Source organism: Pangasianodon hypophthalmus, chromosome 3 (assembly GCF_027358585.1).
Source record: "Pangasianodon hypophthalmus isolate fPanHyp1 chromosome 3, fPanHyp1.pri, whole genome shotgun sequence".
NCBI lineage: Eukaryota > Metazoa > Chordata > Actinopteri > Siluriformes > Pangasiidae > Pangasianodon > Pangasianodon hypophthalmus.
This window is the reverse complement of record NC_069712.1, coordinates 6,958,660-6,977,075: the sequence shown is the minus strand read 5'-3', so window position 1 is coordinate 6,977,075 and position 18,416 is coordinate 6,958,660. Positions and strand designations below refer to the sequence as shown.

The following is an 18,416-nucleotide window of genomic DNA, read 5'->3' as shown; positions in this document are numbered from 1 at the left end:
CAGAGTGCAACATGCAGTGAAATGCTTTTTATGACTGTCTGGTGACATAAAACACAATATACATAAAAACAGAATTATATTATATTATATGGTCCTATAACATTAAGATTACTTACATTTACCAATATTGTTTCCATAACATAAAACATTTCCAATTTAATTTCTAACAATATACATTAATTATTAATGTATGCTCTATCAGTACCACGCATTGCCAAAACCACGGCAGGGGGCAGAGCTTTCTCTTACCAAGCCCCAAAATTATGGAATAGTCTCCCAGTTAATGTACGTGAAGCAGACACGGTCTCAGTGTTTAAGTCGAAGTTGAAGACTTATTTATTTAACCTAGCATTTAGCGACTAGTGTTTTTATCAAAGGAGTAGATCTGGGGGACTCGTGGATGTTGAGTTTTATCTCCACACGGTGACTGTGAGTGTACCTAACCACTTTCCTTCTCCTTCTGCCGAGCTACACTCCTGAGCTGCCGGTGATCCAGACCCCCTACGCTCTGGACCAGATGAGCATCACTCCTGAGCTGCCGGTGATCCAGACCTCCCCCCCTTCACTCTGGACCTGTCCACCGGCAATGCTTCACACTGCCACGAAAACGCTTCAGCTGTTTTCCATGGACTACACCAACACACATTGTGCTCACACACACGCACACTACAGTGTAAACCCATATGAGGATGGGTTCTCTGTTGAGCCTGGTTCCTCTCAAGGTTTCTTCCTATCACCATCTCAGGGAGTTTTTCCTTGCCACCGTCGCCCTGCTTGCTCATCAGAGACGGCACACACACACACACACACACACTTCACTTTACTTTTGTTTGTGTAAAGCTGCTTTGAGACAATGACCTTTGTAAAAAGCGCTATACAAATAAAAATGAATTGAATTGAATTATTTTATAACAATTATTTTGTTTTTAATTATAAAACAATAACAGAATAAACAATAACACACAATACTAATTGCTATTATAATAATTTAAATATAATAATAATAATAATAATAATAATAATAATAATAATAACAGTAGTAGTAGTAGTAGCAGCAGTAATTGTAGTAGTAGTAGCAGTAGCAGTAGCAGCAGACGCCTCCACAGCGCCCCCTGTTGGAGGTCTGATAGCATTAGAGTGAATAATAATAATAATAATAATAATAATAATAATAATAATAATAATAATAATAAATACTACTACTACTACTACTAATAATAATAATAGTAGTAGTAGTAGCAGTAGTAGGAGTAGCAGCAGACGCCTCCACAGCGCCCCCTGCTGGAGGTCTGAGAGCATTAGAGTGAATAATAATAATAATAATAATAATAATAATAATAATAATAGTAGCAGTAGTAGTATTGTAGCAGTAACAGTAGTAGTAGTATTGTAGCAGTAGTAGTTATAGCAGTTACAGTATTATGAATATTACTAGTAGGCCTATTATTAGCTCCCTGGCAGTGACTTGCCTCCACAGCGCCCCCTGCTGGAGGTCTGACAGCATTAGAGTGAATAATAATAATAATAATAGTAGTAGCAGTAGCAGTAGTAGTAGTAGCAGTAGCAGTAACAGTAGTAGTAGTAGTAGTATTGTAGCAGTAGTAGTTATAGCAGTTACAGTATTATGAATATTACTAGTAGGCCTATTATTAGCTCCCTGGCAGTGACTTGCCTCCACTGCGCCCCCTGCTGGAGGTCTGACAGCATTAGAGTGAAAGAGAGCAGACTGGTGATGAGAGAGAGCTTCATTCACACAGCAGCGTCTCTGCAGCATCATCATGTTGTTCTGCTGGGGAGCTTCATCCCGAGGACAGCTCGCTTTTCCCGGCACTGGAGGGAAAGACATCGCCACACCGACTTCAGTAAACTTTAATGAACAACTCGTTCAGATATCTTGTGGAGAGCAGCACACTTTATTCCTGACAGGAAGCGGTCAGGTGCTGTCCTGTGGCCGAAACTCTAAAGGACAGCTGGGACGATCCAAGAGCAGAGACACCAAACTGCCAGGTAAACACACACACACACACACACACACACACACACACACACACACACACAATAAGCAGCTTTATAAATGCGCAATGACAGACTAACACTTTATAACAGGTTTATAGAGAGAGGAAAATGTCATCAGGCTCCCAGACTTTTTCTCACTCTGTTAAAGAGAAAATTATTTTACTCAGAAGTGTGGGATGTTAAGTAACAGTCCTGTTTGACCTCTTTTTAGACCTTTTTTAAACACTTTCTTTCTTGCCAAAGTGCCTGAGTTTCATTTTCGTTTCTGGGCTTCTGCTCTCAGGAATACCTGGCACACATCCATCAGCAGAACACAACACACTGTCAGATCAACTACTGCACAGGTGGATTTTTATTCCACGCAGATATAACTGTTCAGGATATTTAAAGTAATCTTAAAGGCACTACAGAGGTGCTTAAGGTCCAAATATGTAGTTTTATTAAGTGCCTTTAACAATTATGCTTCCTTTTTTTTATACACTGAAAAAATCACTCATGGATCAATGTATTTAAGGACAGAATTTCCACTTAAATAAAATATATAACTTTTACATATTAATATAATGTATATGTTACTACAATAAATGAAGTTTGTAGATGTAGCTATTTCTTTTTAATAGGTTTAACATAAACCTTCCATTATTTACTTATTTTTTGTTTAACTTATATGTGTATTTTACTCAAGTGGAAATTCTGTCCTTAATTTAAATACATTGATCCAATTTTTTTTTTGTGTGTCTACAAAGATCTCAGTACAGTCTTTTTAGAGATCTTGGTTCAGTTATGGTCTTTCTCTACAGTCTTTCTCTGTCTTTTTTTGTCATGCATTGGTTTGTCTCTCACTTTCTGTTTCTGTAACTGTCTCTCACTCTCGGTCTCTGTTTTCATCTCTCCGTCTCTCTGCAGTGAAGATTGAAGGATTGGGAGCTGTAGCTGCAATAGCATGTGGACAGGACCACAGTTTGGCTCTGTGTGATTCAGGTCAAGTGTTTTCCTGGGGAGCGGGTGGAGAAGGTCAGCTGGGCCACAGCAGCCCGGTGGCAAAATGTCCCAAACCAGTGTAAGTATAAGACAGGGTTATCAGAAGTCCAGCCCCAGGGCCAAATGCAGCCTGTGGACAGATGTTAACTGTCCCACAGCTTCTCTCATAGAATGTATAATACGTCCCCCCTGCCCTGGCCAACACGCTGCAAATTTTCCTTTCACTTGATGGTGGCAGCAGACTGTGTTAACACTTTTAGCTAAATTACAAGAGACTTTTTTGTCTGTCTACACCTGCAAATTAATTTGCTGAATGATATTTAGTCATGGCTACAGACAAAAAGCGCAAAGTTAACAGTGAAGGTGTTAAGGGGAGATTTCAAAAGAGCTGGAAACAAGAATACTTTTTCATCAAGAGCCATAGCAAATGTGTGTGTCTCATTTGTCAAGAGATTGATCTGTCATAGTAATTAAGGAATTTAATATCATGAGATATTATGAAACAAATCATGGGCAATGCAAAACATATTCAGAGGATGAGAGGGCAGAGAAACTGAAGGAGCTGGATGCAAATTTTTTATCAGAGCAAACAAGGCGCAGAACATTGCTAGAGCTTATAAGTGGCAATGCTTCCAAACAATAAGCTCTGGAAAATCTTTCCAGATGTGGTCTAATCTGGGCGCCTTTGCAAAAACGTTTGGACACCCCTGGTATAAGGCAACCCATTTTATAATTTCTGTTTATGGTGGAAACAAACAAGAGATAATGGCCTTGAAAAAAGTTTGTCATTTCAAATCTCTAGACTGCCCGAGAATAGTCTCAGGGATCCTGAAAGATTAATCCTGTCCTGCCATGATCATGACTTGGCTTATACTTATCTCAAGACCCCTATGTATTCATATCCAACATCCTTCATATTAATATATTTCATATTGTATACTGTAATAGTTCACAATGCCACTATCTGTTGACACCGTAAGGAAGATGGGGTTAGGATAAAAGCGTCTACCAATTTATAAATAACATGACAATTTCTAAAACTCATCATCGTTCTACTTTTCCAGGCCAGTTCAGATAAAATTACCCTTCCAGATCCCAGTAGTGCAGGTGGCTTGTGGTGATTTCCATTCTTTGGCCCTAACCAAGGGTGAGTGTATGGTGTATGTTTTTTCAAAACCAGTAATCTTCTTTCTAAAAACATGAACTAGACCAAATAAATGAATGTTGAACATTGAGCTAGCTAATTATAACAGTTGAAAACATACAATGAAACATACTGATGAAACAAGAACTTAACTGTCTTGAAGGAGGTGAAGTCTTTTCATGGGGTCAGAATAAATATGGGCAGCTGGGACTGGGGAAATCAGTGGACCTGCAGCCTGAACCTGCTCTGGTCCGATTTCTTGTCGGAGTTCCAGTCATTCAGATCTCTGCTGGTGGAGCTCACACCCTGGCCCTGGCTCTCTCAGCTCAAGTGTTCTGCTGTGGAGCTAACAGTGTCGGACAGCTGGGCCTTAAAAGGACTGATGTAAAAGGTACTGTTTTACATTTTGCCTTATATAAGATATTGAGCACTATTTTAAAAATTTCCAGTATTCATTGTGCATGTGCTTGGTTAAAAATACAGGATGTCCCATATGTCCAGCATCATAGGAGAAAAAAAAACATAACCACTTTTCTCAATACACAGATTCCTAGGAGTATAATTATTTGGATTACTTCTTTGTTTTTCAGATACATCACGGCCTGTAAAAATATAAATAATGCTGGATGTATGGGACACTCCTAGATCAATGGAAGATAAAGGTGGCCAATCAGTTGGGTGCCATAAGTAAAGAATAAAACACCTGAGGGTATGCAGTTATAGGAAAATAAACAACGGTAGGGTGGGATATGGCCACATGCTGTACCAAAGTACTGTTACTGTTCCAACCGTGAAGTTTATTAATTTCCAAAAATAACAAATCCTAACGTGTTTTATATCTCTTATAACACAGCAATTATGATTACTTTTTTATTTATTACAGAACAATGCCATACTGTTTAAACTGTTTAGAGTTACATTTAATGTTGTGGAACATCAGTTAGACAAGTAAGTTCCTGTTATCACTTACGTTATAACAGCTATAAACAGTTGTTCCTGAGCCGTCAGTCACCAATCTCAGTTGTCATGTTACAGAGAAACTGCAAATCTCTCTGTCCTGAAGACTTTCCTGATCAGATCTCTGATACTGATATGGATGTCTTCTTAGGAAACTAGTTGACTCTCTGTAAGCTTCTGTTGCCAAGGCTTTAAAAGAATTTAAGATTGGAAACTATCAAATTTCATGTGATACCAGTCCAGTGTTTTGTATCAAAACCGGCCTGATACTGATACTTGGTGCATCCCTATTTTTATCCAAAATGACTTACAAGTGGCAGAATCCAATCAAAACAGGTCCAACAGTGGCTCTTTGGAAGGATTTAAACTCATAATCTGGCCACTAACACAGCACCTTAACCAATGAGATACAGATCCCCAAATTAGCAAGTTGGAGTTTCTATATAAGGAAGGCTAATATAATATTGTATCTTACAGGCCGATTTGCAGTATGTGTAGTTCCAGCTTTGAGGAACTTGGGGGTTTCTTCCATCAGCTGTGGAGCAGCTCACACTGCTGTCCTTACTAAGGTACATGGAATGAGACAAGGACAAAGAAAAACAGCTGGGTCAATTCATATTTGTCCATATTTGCTAATATAATAGGAATTCATTCTTTTAGTTTCTTTTCATTTGTGCTACATGTGTGCTACAGAACAGTTACACAGGTTTCACACGAATATTATACGTTGGCTGTAGATAGCATTCATACAGATTCCAATCTACCTGCCTCATCATGCAATTTCTGAAAGTTTGCTATTATCTTTAGGCTGGAGAGGTGTACACATTCGGAGAGGGAGCTGATGGTCAACTTGGGCACAACTCCACCAATAACGAGCTTCTACCCAGGAAAGTTGAAGGCATTGATGGACCTGCTAAACAAGTAACCTGTGGCAGGTGATCAACAAATAAGATATGCACAGAACAGATTCTCTTTCATTTCCACAAAATAGAGAAATTTTTTTTTCTTGTGCTTGTGTAAACTACATGCTCAGTTAGTGGGCGTGTTGAGTATGATTTACAAAAAAAAAAATTGTTGTCAATGAGATCACATGCAAATCAGAGGAAGAATAATATTTAAATAATGCATTTGCATGTGCTAAATGTTCCCATGTTAGTGTAATTGTATATCATGTATGAAAGCAAAATAGGAGTGGAGACATGAGAGTGTTTTCTGTTCATAAAGTATATATAAACAAAACCATTTCAGAGGCTGTGTTTAAATGCTGTTCGGAGGTGTGACTGCTGATGAATATATAACCAACTGTAACATTAAATCATGATTTTGCAAAACTTTCTCATTATTTTGAGATACCGATACATTTTTTTTTTCAGAAATGAACAGAAAGCAATGGTTTTTATTTTGTCATCAAATGAAGGAAACAGGCTTACGCAAATTTAATACCTGCCCTTCAGTCTTATTAATGTGCCTACACAATAAGCATTCCCAAAGTGACTTCAGGCTGTGGTAAACCACATTCTAGGTGCAAAATTAAAGTATTTTGCATAGACACCACCCTGTACATTTTGCAGCTTTAGGTAGAAACACCAAATTGAGATGAACAAAATCCTCTGTAGCCTCTGTTAGTAAATCAGCTTGCATGTTTTTGTGGGTGTTAACATTTGTATTATGTAGGGAATAAAACATGACAGGGTGTGCTGTTATAGGAAAATAATCAACAATAGGGTGGTGTGATGTGGTGAAACAGTTATTTTCCTATAAAACATGTCCTGAAGTGTTTTGTTCCTTTATTCCATGGCAAGCTGACAACAAATATCATTTATTAAATAATGAGGGATCTTACTTTTTATCCATTTATATTTACATTTACTTGCTTGTTATATTACAAAGAAACCACAGAGACCTAGGTCTTATAGTTACAGCTTTACCTCTGACTGTTACAAAGCGCTGATACTGGAGAATCCTTCCATAAATGCTACAGTTCTCCTAACAGAAAACTTCACCATATTTAACAATTAGACACATTTTTCTTATCCATTTATGTGGAGCATCTGCCATACAGGTCCATGTGTAGGTCGTTACTATAGAAAAAAGAACATATTAGAAGGAGTGCATTAATATAAACCTGTGATCTGAATTACAGCCGGAGAAAATTAATCAACACCTTCTGACCAATCAGAATCAAGAATTTAACCGCGCTGTGGTTTAATTGTTTTATTACAAACATAAACCTTTAAATAATTCAGGACTTAGCAAGTAATTTATTACTGATGATGTTGCTTTGTTTCTCTTCTTCCTATGGCATTGAGAATTTAATAATACACATGTTCTTGTTTCAGCATTCAGTATCATTTGACAAACATGACTAATTTATTACTGATAATCTACACCACAACAGCCACCACACTCTGGTTCTGATGCCGTCTGGTGTCCTCTTCACATTTGGCCGTGACGTCCACGTTCAGGCGAGTGGTGGCACTGAGAACAGCCTGCAGCCGGTAAGACTGGAAGGAGACTGGAGCAACTCAGGAGCAGGGATACACACAGGTACACAAGCCACAAGTACATTTATTTATTTTACCCAGAGTATGCTAGAAATAAATGACAATATAGCATTTTTTTTCAACCTACTTCTCACCTTCAGCTGCTTCTAAAGTGTAAAGTTAAAAAAAATCATCATTGTAATACATTACATGAAGAGTTCATCTCTGCAAATTACGTGTTTTTTGAAAAACTCTTTTAGTTAAACTGCATGTCAGTATGGCCAAAGGTTTTAAAAGCCAGTGATTTTGACAGATGTTCGCTAAAGTTGTTTTGAATTTCAAAATTCAACCAAATGCAGCTCCTCCCTTTGGCATTCCCTCCAAAGCCACAGGCAATTCCTTCTTGCCTGTAGAGTAGCTGTTAAAGGCCATGACCGTGATATTTGTGCCAAAACCCACAATTAACTACACCAACACAAAATTAAATGCACTCCAGAGTTCTACACACACTCTTCACAGCAGTCAGACTGTAAATGATAAAATCTAACAAGTCAGTAAAGAATACTCTGCAACAGATTGCCTGGTCATACATTTACTGACTTATTTAATTCAACCTTATGCTAAATACGTGCATTCAAGTGACATGTTTTTACCTGTATTCGTTATTAAATATCTTTTAATTCAAACAGAAATGAAGATATCATCTGGCTGGAGTTCCAACTTTCTTTTCTTTCCACCTTCCAAGGTAAACACACTTCCTGACATATATTTCCCTATACATTTTTCATTCTTATAATCTATCATTATCTATCTTTAAAAGAATGGCAACTGAAACGAATTCAAAACAGAAAACCTCAAAGTTGAACATTGGGTTTGGGATATGGATACTCCTTAAAGGACCCTAAAGGCTTCACACTGAAATATGTTTAGATTGAAAGATGTATGTAGATGTGCTTATAGGTTCTGCTGCTAATTTGTTGGTTGTTCCTGTATTTCATTGCTAGCATTTACTTGCTGCATATTTACATTGCTAGCATAGTTATAATAGTGTTTAATAGGAGAAATAATTTCAAGTATCTTGGAGTAGCTCCTAAAAACAAAAGAGCACATTTACATTTATTATTTTTTCTCTTTTTTTTGGTCAGACCAATATTCTTGGAGAGCCAATTGGAAAACTTAAAAAGGCCCAAGTGCAGAGATGGGTTACAATGTTGGAGAGTGATAAAAGCATCAAAGAAATCAAAAGGTAGGAGCAAAGTGGCTTAATTTTAGGTTCTAAAGAAAAGTGCTATATGATTTTTTCATGTAGGGGCACGGTGGCTTAGTAGTTAGCATGTTTTCCTCGCACCTCTGGGGTTTATGGCTTTGAATCCCACCTCAGCCCTGTGTGCATGAAGTTTGCATGTTCTCCCCGTGCCTCGGGGGTTTCCTCTAGGTACTTGGGTTTCCTCCCCCAAAGACATGCATTGTGGGCTGATTGGCATTTCCAAATTGCCCGTAGTGTCTGAATGGGTGTGTGAACATGTGTGCGATTGTGCCCTGTAATGGGTTGGTACCCTGTCCAGGGTGTCCCCCTGCCTTGTGCCCCGAGTTCCCCGGGATAGGCTCCAGGTTCCCCTATGACCCTGTGTAGGATAAGTGGTATGGAAAATGGATGGATTTTTCCATGATACAGTATATTTTTTATCACAGGGAGATTTCCTTGACTTTTGCTACAAGTTCAAATCTCGTCGCCTGCTTCATTAAGGACAGGTAAATGTCTTAAAATCTATTAATGAATTAGCAGTATAAAATAGTGTGCATATATTTGATATTTGATATCTCTTTTGGTTTTGTTACATTTACTCAATGCCTGTGATGAGTTGCTTATAGTGTGTCTTAACAATTTTTTTTAATAACTAATCTGGACATTAAAATTGTTTTCTGTAATCAGTAGAAATACTCCAGGTACTATTCAGGTTGATTTGAATGCTGCTAGCCAGACCTTTGACCAGCTCCTGAAGATTGCTTGGATCAAGAATTCAGTTGAGTTCAAATCCTTTTTAAGGCAAAATTTTATATGTAGCATATTACTTTACTTTATTATTAGACATTACTTTGGATACTTTGAGTGTCTGCTAAATGAGTAAATGTATAAATTACAGTATAAAACAGCTATTGATGAATAATGATTTTCTCCTTGTAACCATAAAAAGATAGCAAAGCAAAGTTAAGGTTGAGACCTGTGACTGTCTTGATCCTATGTACAATTGGAACATCTGAACATTTTTGTGCCATAATATGTAGTGTTAATTCTATCACTATTCTTTTACCTCAGATAAACATCACACATGTTGTGCACATCGTTTTTTATGCTGCTCCGGTGATGAGGTGTCCTGAAATCTTCCTGCTTCTGCCCACATGCTCCATTCTTCACGAACAACACAATGTCATTGAACTGGTGCTGCCGTTAGCTGTAGCCATCACAAAACTCCATGAGACTGCCATGAAAAGCTTGAGTAAGATGCACACATTCCTTTCTGTATAGATGTCTATTAGAAATACAGGTAAATATGGATAAGAATAAGAATCCATGTTCCTTCATGAAAAGGCAGGAAGTCGTACTAATACAGTTTTGCCATTTATATTTTCTCACAAATTCCCCCTGTCAGTGTGCATTACAGTTTCCAGCGTAACGAGCACTGTGTTAGTGTTTTGTCTTGGGTTCATGCCATTTTGTTTGCATTTCCACATGCCTTGTTTCTGGTCTAGTCCTGTCTCCACACCTGGCCTGTCATTGGTGTGTTACCCTATTGTGTCCACCTTTTCTGTGTTAGTTCATGGATTTCTTTGCCTGTTTCTTTGCCTCTTTACAAGGTCTTATCAGGCATTCATGTTCTTAAGTCTCAGCTGTAATTTCTTCGTGCCTTACTTTCTAATTCCATGTATATCATTTCCTTGTTGTTTTCCCTATCTTACAATTACATCTTACAACTATGGATCTGTCTGTGCTCTGACCCCGTTTCATGGACTTTTCATAATAAAACCCATGCTGAGTTTTGCATCCTGCCTCCCACTTCTGCATGTTACAATTATATCCTTATTTAAAGCGATAAATGTTTGTTTTAATTGACTGAAAACAGTAATGGCAATAATTCAGATGTCAGAAATGTAAGAATGATACAGATAATTGATGATAAGTATGTGGCATGTCAACAGGATTTTTGTACAGTATATAATTTTATAAAAGAAAAAAAATTTAACTTTCTTGATTTAAAGCAATCTATTCTTGCTTTGTGAAAAAAAGAACTCAGGACTCAGAATTTTGGATCCTCTTATAGCCAAAACCCATATTACTTATAGGAATATAAGGGTGATTTGTGGTGCAGGAAACGCAGATAAATGTTATTTGTACAATAGCTACTGTTACTAGGCAGCTAAAGACATTTCCCCCAAGCATCCTAAAAAGGGCAGTAGTGACACAACAACTTGCCCTCTGAGTACTGAATGTTTGTGAGATCAGAGATGGGTAGTATTATTATTATTAGTAATGTTATAATATTACCTTTTACTGCTTATAGTGATCATAATTGATTTTATATATTAATTGTTTATTCTTTCTGTGACCTACAGAGGAGTACTTGTCCTCCATGGATGCCAGCATTATGACCAAGCACATCTGTATGTGGAAACAAGCACTTGCCTTCCTCTTGAAGTCCAATGTGTGGTTAAACTATAACCCTGGTGTGAAAGCAGTGCTGGAAGTCCTCAAGTTACTTTACAGGGTCAGTGTCCAGTTTTGGCTGTCATACTTCTAATACACAGTTATTATACAATGCAACATTTCAAGTCAGAAATTTGTTGTGGTTGGGGGCGGGGAATAGGAAATGTTTGGTATCCAGCATTAGTTTTGCACTCAGTTATTCTGCATACATTTTTGCATACATTTTTTTAGTAATATCACACACACTTGATGCAATTTAACATTCATGATGGATTATTGTAGCACCCAGTTTGATCCCAAGCTCATAGGCTTGTACAAGTACTATAAAGTCTTGTGAAAATGTTTTCTCATGAGTTCTTGGTAAATGAATTTACATTTCTAAAGGCAATCCACTTAAACCTAGGGACAAACTGAAATAGCTTTCATAAAAGCTAAATGACTTCTTAAATCTTTACTAGAAAGTAGATTAACACTGATCAATATACCCATGTATTCTATTTAAAGGGAAACAAAAGAGCTGAAAGATCGAGGCAGGTTGCGCTCACTGAGTTCTACATAGAGGAGATAGGCACCTCGCCTCAGTTACTTCAACGGGACGTCACGCTGTGGAGGCAGATTAAATGGGGAGAAGTTCTGGTAAAACGGGGTGGAGTTTATAGCTCAAAACCAGTAAACAAACAGATAACAAGCTAACTTAAATGTTGTTATTATTATTACTTTTTAATTCTTATCTTTTTTATGGCCTGAGAGGAAGTGGAACATACACCTGCTATCTTCTGTCGTTACCCATTTCTTTTGGATCTGAAGAGCAAAATCATCATTTTAAACTATGTTGCATCCATAACACAGGTATTAATTTTATTGATAATAAACAATATCATGTGATCTTTCATTTTCCCTTTTGAAGTTTTCTTAATTAGTCATTAATTGAAACGATACATAGCTTCACGAAACACAATTAAAAAAAAATGCATGTCACAGTAAACTAGGTGTTACATTATCTTTTTGGCAAACCCCATAAAACTAGTAAAATATTGAAATACTTGTCTAAACCTGTCGCCACTTATTCTGATCTAATTGGTTCCAGATGGTTCATCAGTTCATCCACGATGATGTGGCAGCTGGAGGGATGTTTCAGGAGGCATATAAATGGGAGGTCCCGACACCCATTCTCCAGCTGAAACTGAGACGCACTGCCTTGCTCGAGGACACATTCAGACAACTTGACAATGCCGACCATGACAACTTCAAAAAAACATTAGTGGTGAGAAGAAAACAGCTTTTACAGCAGCTGTGGAAAAAAAATTGTGGTTACTTAGCATAACTATGTAATACTCTATGTAATACTCTATGTGATACTCCAGTAGTCTTTGTTTATTATTAGCAAGGATAGCATTCTTATGCAGAAACGTTAATTTCTTCATTCACTTATCGTCATTCATGGTGGATCTGGAGCCTACCCCGGGAACACCATATGAGGTGGGAAAACAACATGAATGGGATGTCAGGTCATCACAATGCACCATGCACACACACACATACACACACATAAACACACACATGCACACATTCACTCCTAGGGCAATTTCGCCTAGCCATCTACTAGCATGTTTTTAGGAGGTCAGAGCAAAATGGAGACCCTGGAGAAAATCCTGGCAGACATGGAAATACAGGCTCAGAAGTTAAGGCTCCTGATTGGAAGGTTGTGAGATCAAATCCCAGGACTGCCAACCAAAGCCATTTTGGAATATTTGGGGACCCTAACTGACAACTTATTCAGGACCCCACACCAATCATATTATTTTATATGCAAGAATGAACAGAACTGATACTGTATGAGGCAACAGACTGTTGTAGTAGTAGAAACGACTGTCGAAGTATTAGTAACAAGCTGGCAACTTAACGTGTGTTAGCCTAAAAATGTTTACTCTAGATACTAGCTAGCTAGCTAGTTAGACACCAACTTCACCAACGTCACCAAGTGGAAGCAAGACAGTGGACAAATTGACTAAATCCAATTAATTCAACTTAATTTCTTAATTTGTGATTTTTCACCACAGATACAAATGCTCAATGACCGCTGCTTCTTCGTGATCTTCTGATGTTACCTTGTTAGTTACCTTATGTAGTTAGATAAATTGCAGTTTCCTTTCTTTAAACATCACAAGGGAACCCAATGCAACTGACCCATACTTAAAACTTTTCACCAAATGATAGTAAAGTGTGTTTTAGCATATCAATATTAAAAATCATGGGGCCCCCTGGTGGTCAAGGGGCCAAAATTAACTGCTTTTATTGCTTATAGCAAGAAACGACCCTGCCGCCAATCTGCCACTGTTGAGCAAGGCTCTTAACCTTCAACTGCTCTGTCCTGTCTTAGTTGTAAGTCTCTTTGGATCAAAATATCATCCAAATGAGTAGAATGTAAAAATGTAATGTAGTAACCCAAGCTCAGGATTGAACTGGGAACCATGTAGTTGCCTAATGCCCTATGGTTGCCCAACAATCTATTAACTGGGTTTGTTTTCTAAGGCAAATGCATTCCCATAACCTTCAGATTTCTTGCAGGTGCAGTTTGTAGAAGACTCCAAACTGACTGAAGTGAACAAAAGGGATTTCTTCCTCCATGCTTTTGATGAGCTTTTGGCTCCTGAATCAAGGATGTTCATGAGAAATGACAGCAAAACAATGATCTGGTTCCCTGCCAAGGTGCAAATCAAAACTCTCCTCAGTAATCTTTTTAAAAACATTTGGCTGTTACGCAGATGAATTATCAATGAATTGCTCTGATTCTTTCTTTTAGCCAGCACATGACTCAAAGCGGTACTTCCTGTTTGGGATCCTCTGCGGCCTGGCCCTCTACAATAACAACATAGTGCATATGCCCTTTCCTCTGGCCTTGTTTAAGAAGCTGGTCAGTGTAAAGCCCACTCTGGAGGATATGAATGAGTTCAGGCCACAAGTTGGCAAGTAAGTAATTTGAGTTTATTGATTTTATTGGTGTCATTGTGTTAAAAAACTTGGAGTCAGAACATTACACAGTTAAAGAATCTGTGACCGTGGAATTGTAAGTAACCCAAATGGTGTCTTTATTTCAGTAATCAGTGGGCTGGAATGTTTTAATCTCTTTTATTGTGTCTCTCAGGAGTTTGCAATACCTTTTACATGACTACAAAGATGACGATGCTGAGAACATGGACATCACTTTCCGTGTAAGAGACTCAGTGAGCTTTCACAAAATGGCTAACTGTTTGTTATGCATTGTTTATAATTTAAGAATAAGCACGTGTCCATCAAACCATAGGTGCACTGGGATGGTGCAGATGTGGAGCTGGATTCTCACGAAAGAGAAAAACCTGTGACAAGTGCTAACAAGTAACGTGCATCTTATTCAAATGAGTGGATTTGCAACTTTCACAGTATATTTTGTAATTATTATGTTTTTGCACAAGTAAATGACAATAGAATTTATACAGTGCTTCATTCTTAATATCAATCTTGGGAAAGTAGTGTACATCATTTTCATTGTAGTCACTCAATATTTGTCATTGCTGAATGGTGTTTTTATGGCCTATTCCTAAACCTAATATTCTGTGTTTACAGGATAGTAATATACTTGTGCTGCTTGCTATCTTTTCTGTATATATACTTATTACTTCAACAGGAAGGAGTTTGTGGCGGCATATGTGGATTACGCACTGAACAAGTCAGTGGAGCAGGTGTTTAATGAGTTTAAGAGGGGATTCTACAAAGTGTGTGATGAAGACGTGGTGAACTTCTTCCAGCCGGAGGAGCTCAGAGGAGTGATGGTGGGCACAGAGGAATACGACTGGGACACTTTCAGACAGGTGAAACACTTATTAAAATACTATAACTAAAAAATAGGATCTTGTTATGATTATATAGCAAATTCTCAACTTCTGTATTGTTATATGTAGAATACAGTATATACTGGGCAGTACCACGTGAGACACCCCTCTATCATTGCTTTCTGGGAGGTATTTGAGGAGCTGACGGAGAAGCAAAAGAAAGCCTTTCTCTGTGAGTCCATTCATTTATTCTCATTTTGGAAACATGGAACGAGTAGTCATAAGACAAAAACTATTTGGGGCAAAGTAATTAAGTTCAGTAAGTTAACTAGGTCATTCCTTCCATATTGTATATTTGTACAGTGCCCTCAAAAAAAATTTGGCATGTTGCATAAAAAATGAGCAAAAATTTTCCACTCATACATAGGAGGAAATATTTATCTTTGTTCTAACAAAGCAATTCTCATTGCATTCTCAGAACTGCCTTTTTAAAATAGTATTTTCTATCAAAAATATGTGTCAAAATTATTGACACCCCTAAGATATATTCAAATAAATTGTCAATCTTGAGAAACTTTTTTTCATTTATTCCCATCAGTTCCCAACAATTGCCTTTAACAATGTCCTGGGGTATAAATGGGGTATAAATATGAAATATTTATCATCAGTTCCCATGGGAAAAACCAAAGAACACAAAAGAGACAGATGGTTTTTGATCTGCACAAATAAATTAATGGGTACAAAAAGTATAAATATAGATATAACATAGAACAATAACTAAAAAAATATATAGTTATAAAAAAAATAAATACACAATAAGCAGTTAAAACACCATTAAACAAAATGGTATTTCTTGTGAAGATATTTTGACCCCAAACCTGGTTGCCTCTGCCAGGATGTTCTAGACTTGGCCTGAGGTGGAGCTTTCAACAAGATGATGAACCAAACATACTTCCAAATGGACATAGAAATGGTTAAAGTAGCAGAAAATAATTGCTTTGAAATGACCATCTCAGTCAGAAATGTTCTACATGAAGAGGTGGAACATACCTTAACAATTGTCTCCAACTCCAACAAGGCCAAAGGGTAATGCAAAGAATAATCTAAAATACAGCAAGGTGTCAAAACACAGCAATGCAGCAAGCAAAGTCAAGGTTACTAAGATGCAGGGAATGGCAAGACTTCGCAATGAGTAACTAGTCCTGAATTGCATTTGTACTATAAAACCCAGAAGTAAACAAGTTGTCTGCAAAGGTTTCTTTTTTATTCACAATGAGTCCCAATAAGATAGGTATTTTTTTTGAAGGATACATCTGTATAGGATAAGGCAGTTAACAGAGGAACGTGCCTAGTGTGGTGAAATGTTGGGCCTCCAAAACTACGCTGCAACATACACTACAATTCTTCCATCAAACTTAAGCCACTAAGTCTGAGTGCTGTAAACAGTAATCCAAAGAAGTGATATATTTTCTCTCGTATATGGTACATGCCTACATTTTAAAGTTCTCTGACCTCCTTGGATCATTCTGCAATACTCTTACACAATCTCTTTGTCTGTCCTTCCTCTTTTTTTCAGTGTTTCTGACAGGCTGTGATCGTGTACCCATCCTTGGGATGGACCAGGTTAGGATGACTGTGTTGGACCGTCCTAACTTCACCCAGGACCACCTCCCGGAGTCCCTCACCTGCCACTCTTATTTCATGCTCCCTCCATATGAGAACAAGCAACGTCTGGAGGCAAAGCTTATTGAAGCAATAGACCACAACCAAGGCTTTTGGATAGAAAATCCAACAAGTGAATCTTTGAATTGATCTTTGAATATTAAGGTCATGCATTGTTCTAAATCTTATGTACCGCTATAACATATATATCATTTTTTGCTTAACAGTCTGCTTGTTATATTAGATTGCTAATCAGACCTGATTTACTAAAATTTCAAATAACGAGCACTAGTTTTCTTGTTGCGGGTGAATTACAAAGAATATTTGCGTGAATTATGTCACTTACAAAGTAGGGTCAGGAAACACTATGTCAGTTAGGTTCTTGCATGTACCATTTGTTCTTATTAGCAGCAGTGAATACAAAACTGAAATTGGCCACACAGGCATAATTGCTTGTCCATTATGACACTGATTAAAGACAATGATACGCATCGAAAAAGCTACAGAATACAACAGAACATAAAAGTATGTTCTGTTCATGAGGTAAAATGTGAATGGAAATCTTTTCACAGGCTTTATTCAAATGTTGTAAGCATCAGAAAGGAAGCTTTCTGATTATTTTTGGATTCTAAGGCATAATCTTGAAAAACCTAGTAATTATAAAAACCTAGTGAATAGTATAATTTAACATTCAAATGCCAGAACCAGGCTTCCACAGATATAATACTAATTTGTACATGCAGTCACTATTTCTGAAGTCTGGCTTTCAGGCTGCATTACAGTAAATCAAATTGTGGGTGCAAAACTAATCTCTTTATATTAATATCGCCATGTATTATCCAAGTTTAGGTAGAATTGCACAACATAGCAATTTCATTAATATACATATTACTTATTAACTCCTTTCACTCTGAACAAATACTAACTGATCAAATTCTGTGTAACCAAAGGTTTATTATATCTGTACTAAGGTTTACTTCTTGCAACAGCTACTGCAGCTGAATAAAAAAGTAAACACACTGTGTCACTAACAAGTGTCCCTATTTTTTGATCATGTCTGTAAGGTGCTATGGATAAGGTCTTCTGCCAAATACTGAAAATGTTAATCAGTAGTGGCTCATCTATGTTATGAAAAGTTTATACAATTGGCTTTAAAATGAGTGTTTGCATTGACCCACAATGACCCTGCCTAGGATAAGGCAATTACTGAAGACGAGTGAATGAATGAATAACATTATTCATGCATGTTTATGCATACTCATAAATAGCTCATGTAGAAATAATCTGACATTTTAGCTGTTTTGCGGGGCATTTAAATAATATTAAATGTGGTATTCAGTATTCCACCATATTCAAATGGTATTCATCATAAATTACAAAACTTAGCAGCATTTATTTTCTGGCCTGATATAAAGGTCATCTGTATGTATATACAGAGGGACGATATATATATATATATATATATATATATATATATATATATATATATATATATATATGTATTTTTTAGTACAAGCTTTGTTATAGATTTGTATTTTATGACTTCTACATTATTGATTCAGTACAAAACCATTTCCAAACATTAGTTTTCCAGCACAAAATGTTACAGAAAAAAGCAGATTACATAAGAGACACTTTTCAGACAAAAAACATAATGAAGG

General features: G+C 37.1%; 1 protein-coding gene across 2 annotated transcripts; it reads left to right on the top strand.

The window, feature by feature from the left end:
• The first annotated feature begins 1,701 nt into the window (after nucleotides 1-1,701).
• LOC117596878 (probable E3 ubiquitin-protein ligase HERC6) lies at nucleotides 1,702-17,774 on the top strand. 2 transcript variants are annotated; one of them, XM_034302955.2, is made up of 23 exons: nucleotides 1,702-2,007; nucleotides 2,923-3,076; nucleotides 4,062-4,144; nucleotides 4,305-4,532; nucleotides 5,576-5,667; nucleotides 5,906-6,033; nucleotides 7,497-7,645; nucleotides 8,271-8,326; nucleotides 8,727-8,827; nucleotides 9,274-9,333; nucleotides 9,518-9,605; nucleotides 9,899-10,079; nucleotides 11,194-11,345; nucleotides 11,789-11,920; nucleotides 12,035-12,133; nucleotides 12,372-12,548; nucleotides 13,853-13,993; nucleotides 14,088-14,254; nucleotides 14,430-14,496; nucleotides 14,589-14,659; nucleotides 14,949-15,132; nucleotides 15,223-15,325; nucleotides 16,670-17,774. In XM_034302955.2, exons 1-23 carry the CDS (start codon nucleotides 1,779-1,781, stop codon nucleotides 16,903-16,905), a joined length of 3,078 nt encoding a protein of 1,025 aa, XP_034158846.2. In that variant the 5' UTR covers nucleotides 1,702-1,778; the 3' UTR covers nucleotides 16,906-17,774. The 2 variants fall into 2 exon arrangements, with proteins under 2 accessions (XP_034158846.2, XP_034158845.2); XM_034302954.2 differs by having other exon boundaries at nucleotides 9,515-9,605.
• Nucleotides 17,775-18,416: the final 642 nt, after the last annotated feature.

Bases quoted from the DNA above. Each gene is read 5' to 3' on its own strand.
- LOC117596878 (XM_034302954.2), top strand. From the start codon at position 1,779: ATGTTGTTCTGCTGGGGAGCTTCATCCCGAGGACAGCTCGCTTTTCCC. The intron at 3,077-4,061 runs GTAAGTATAAGA...CTACTTTTCCAG, and splicing joins GCAAAATGTCCCAAACCAGT to GCCAGTTCAGATAAAATTAC. The intron at 4,533-5,575 runs GTACTGTTTTAC...TGTATCTTACAG, and splicing joins TAAAAGGACTGATGTAAAAG to GCCGATTTGCAGTATGTGTA.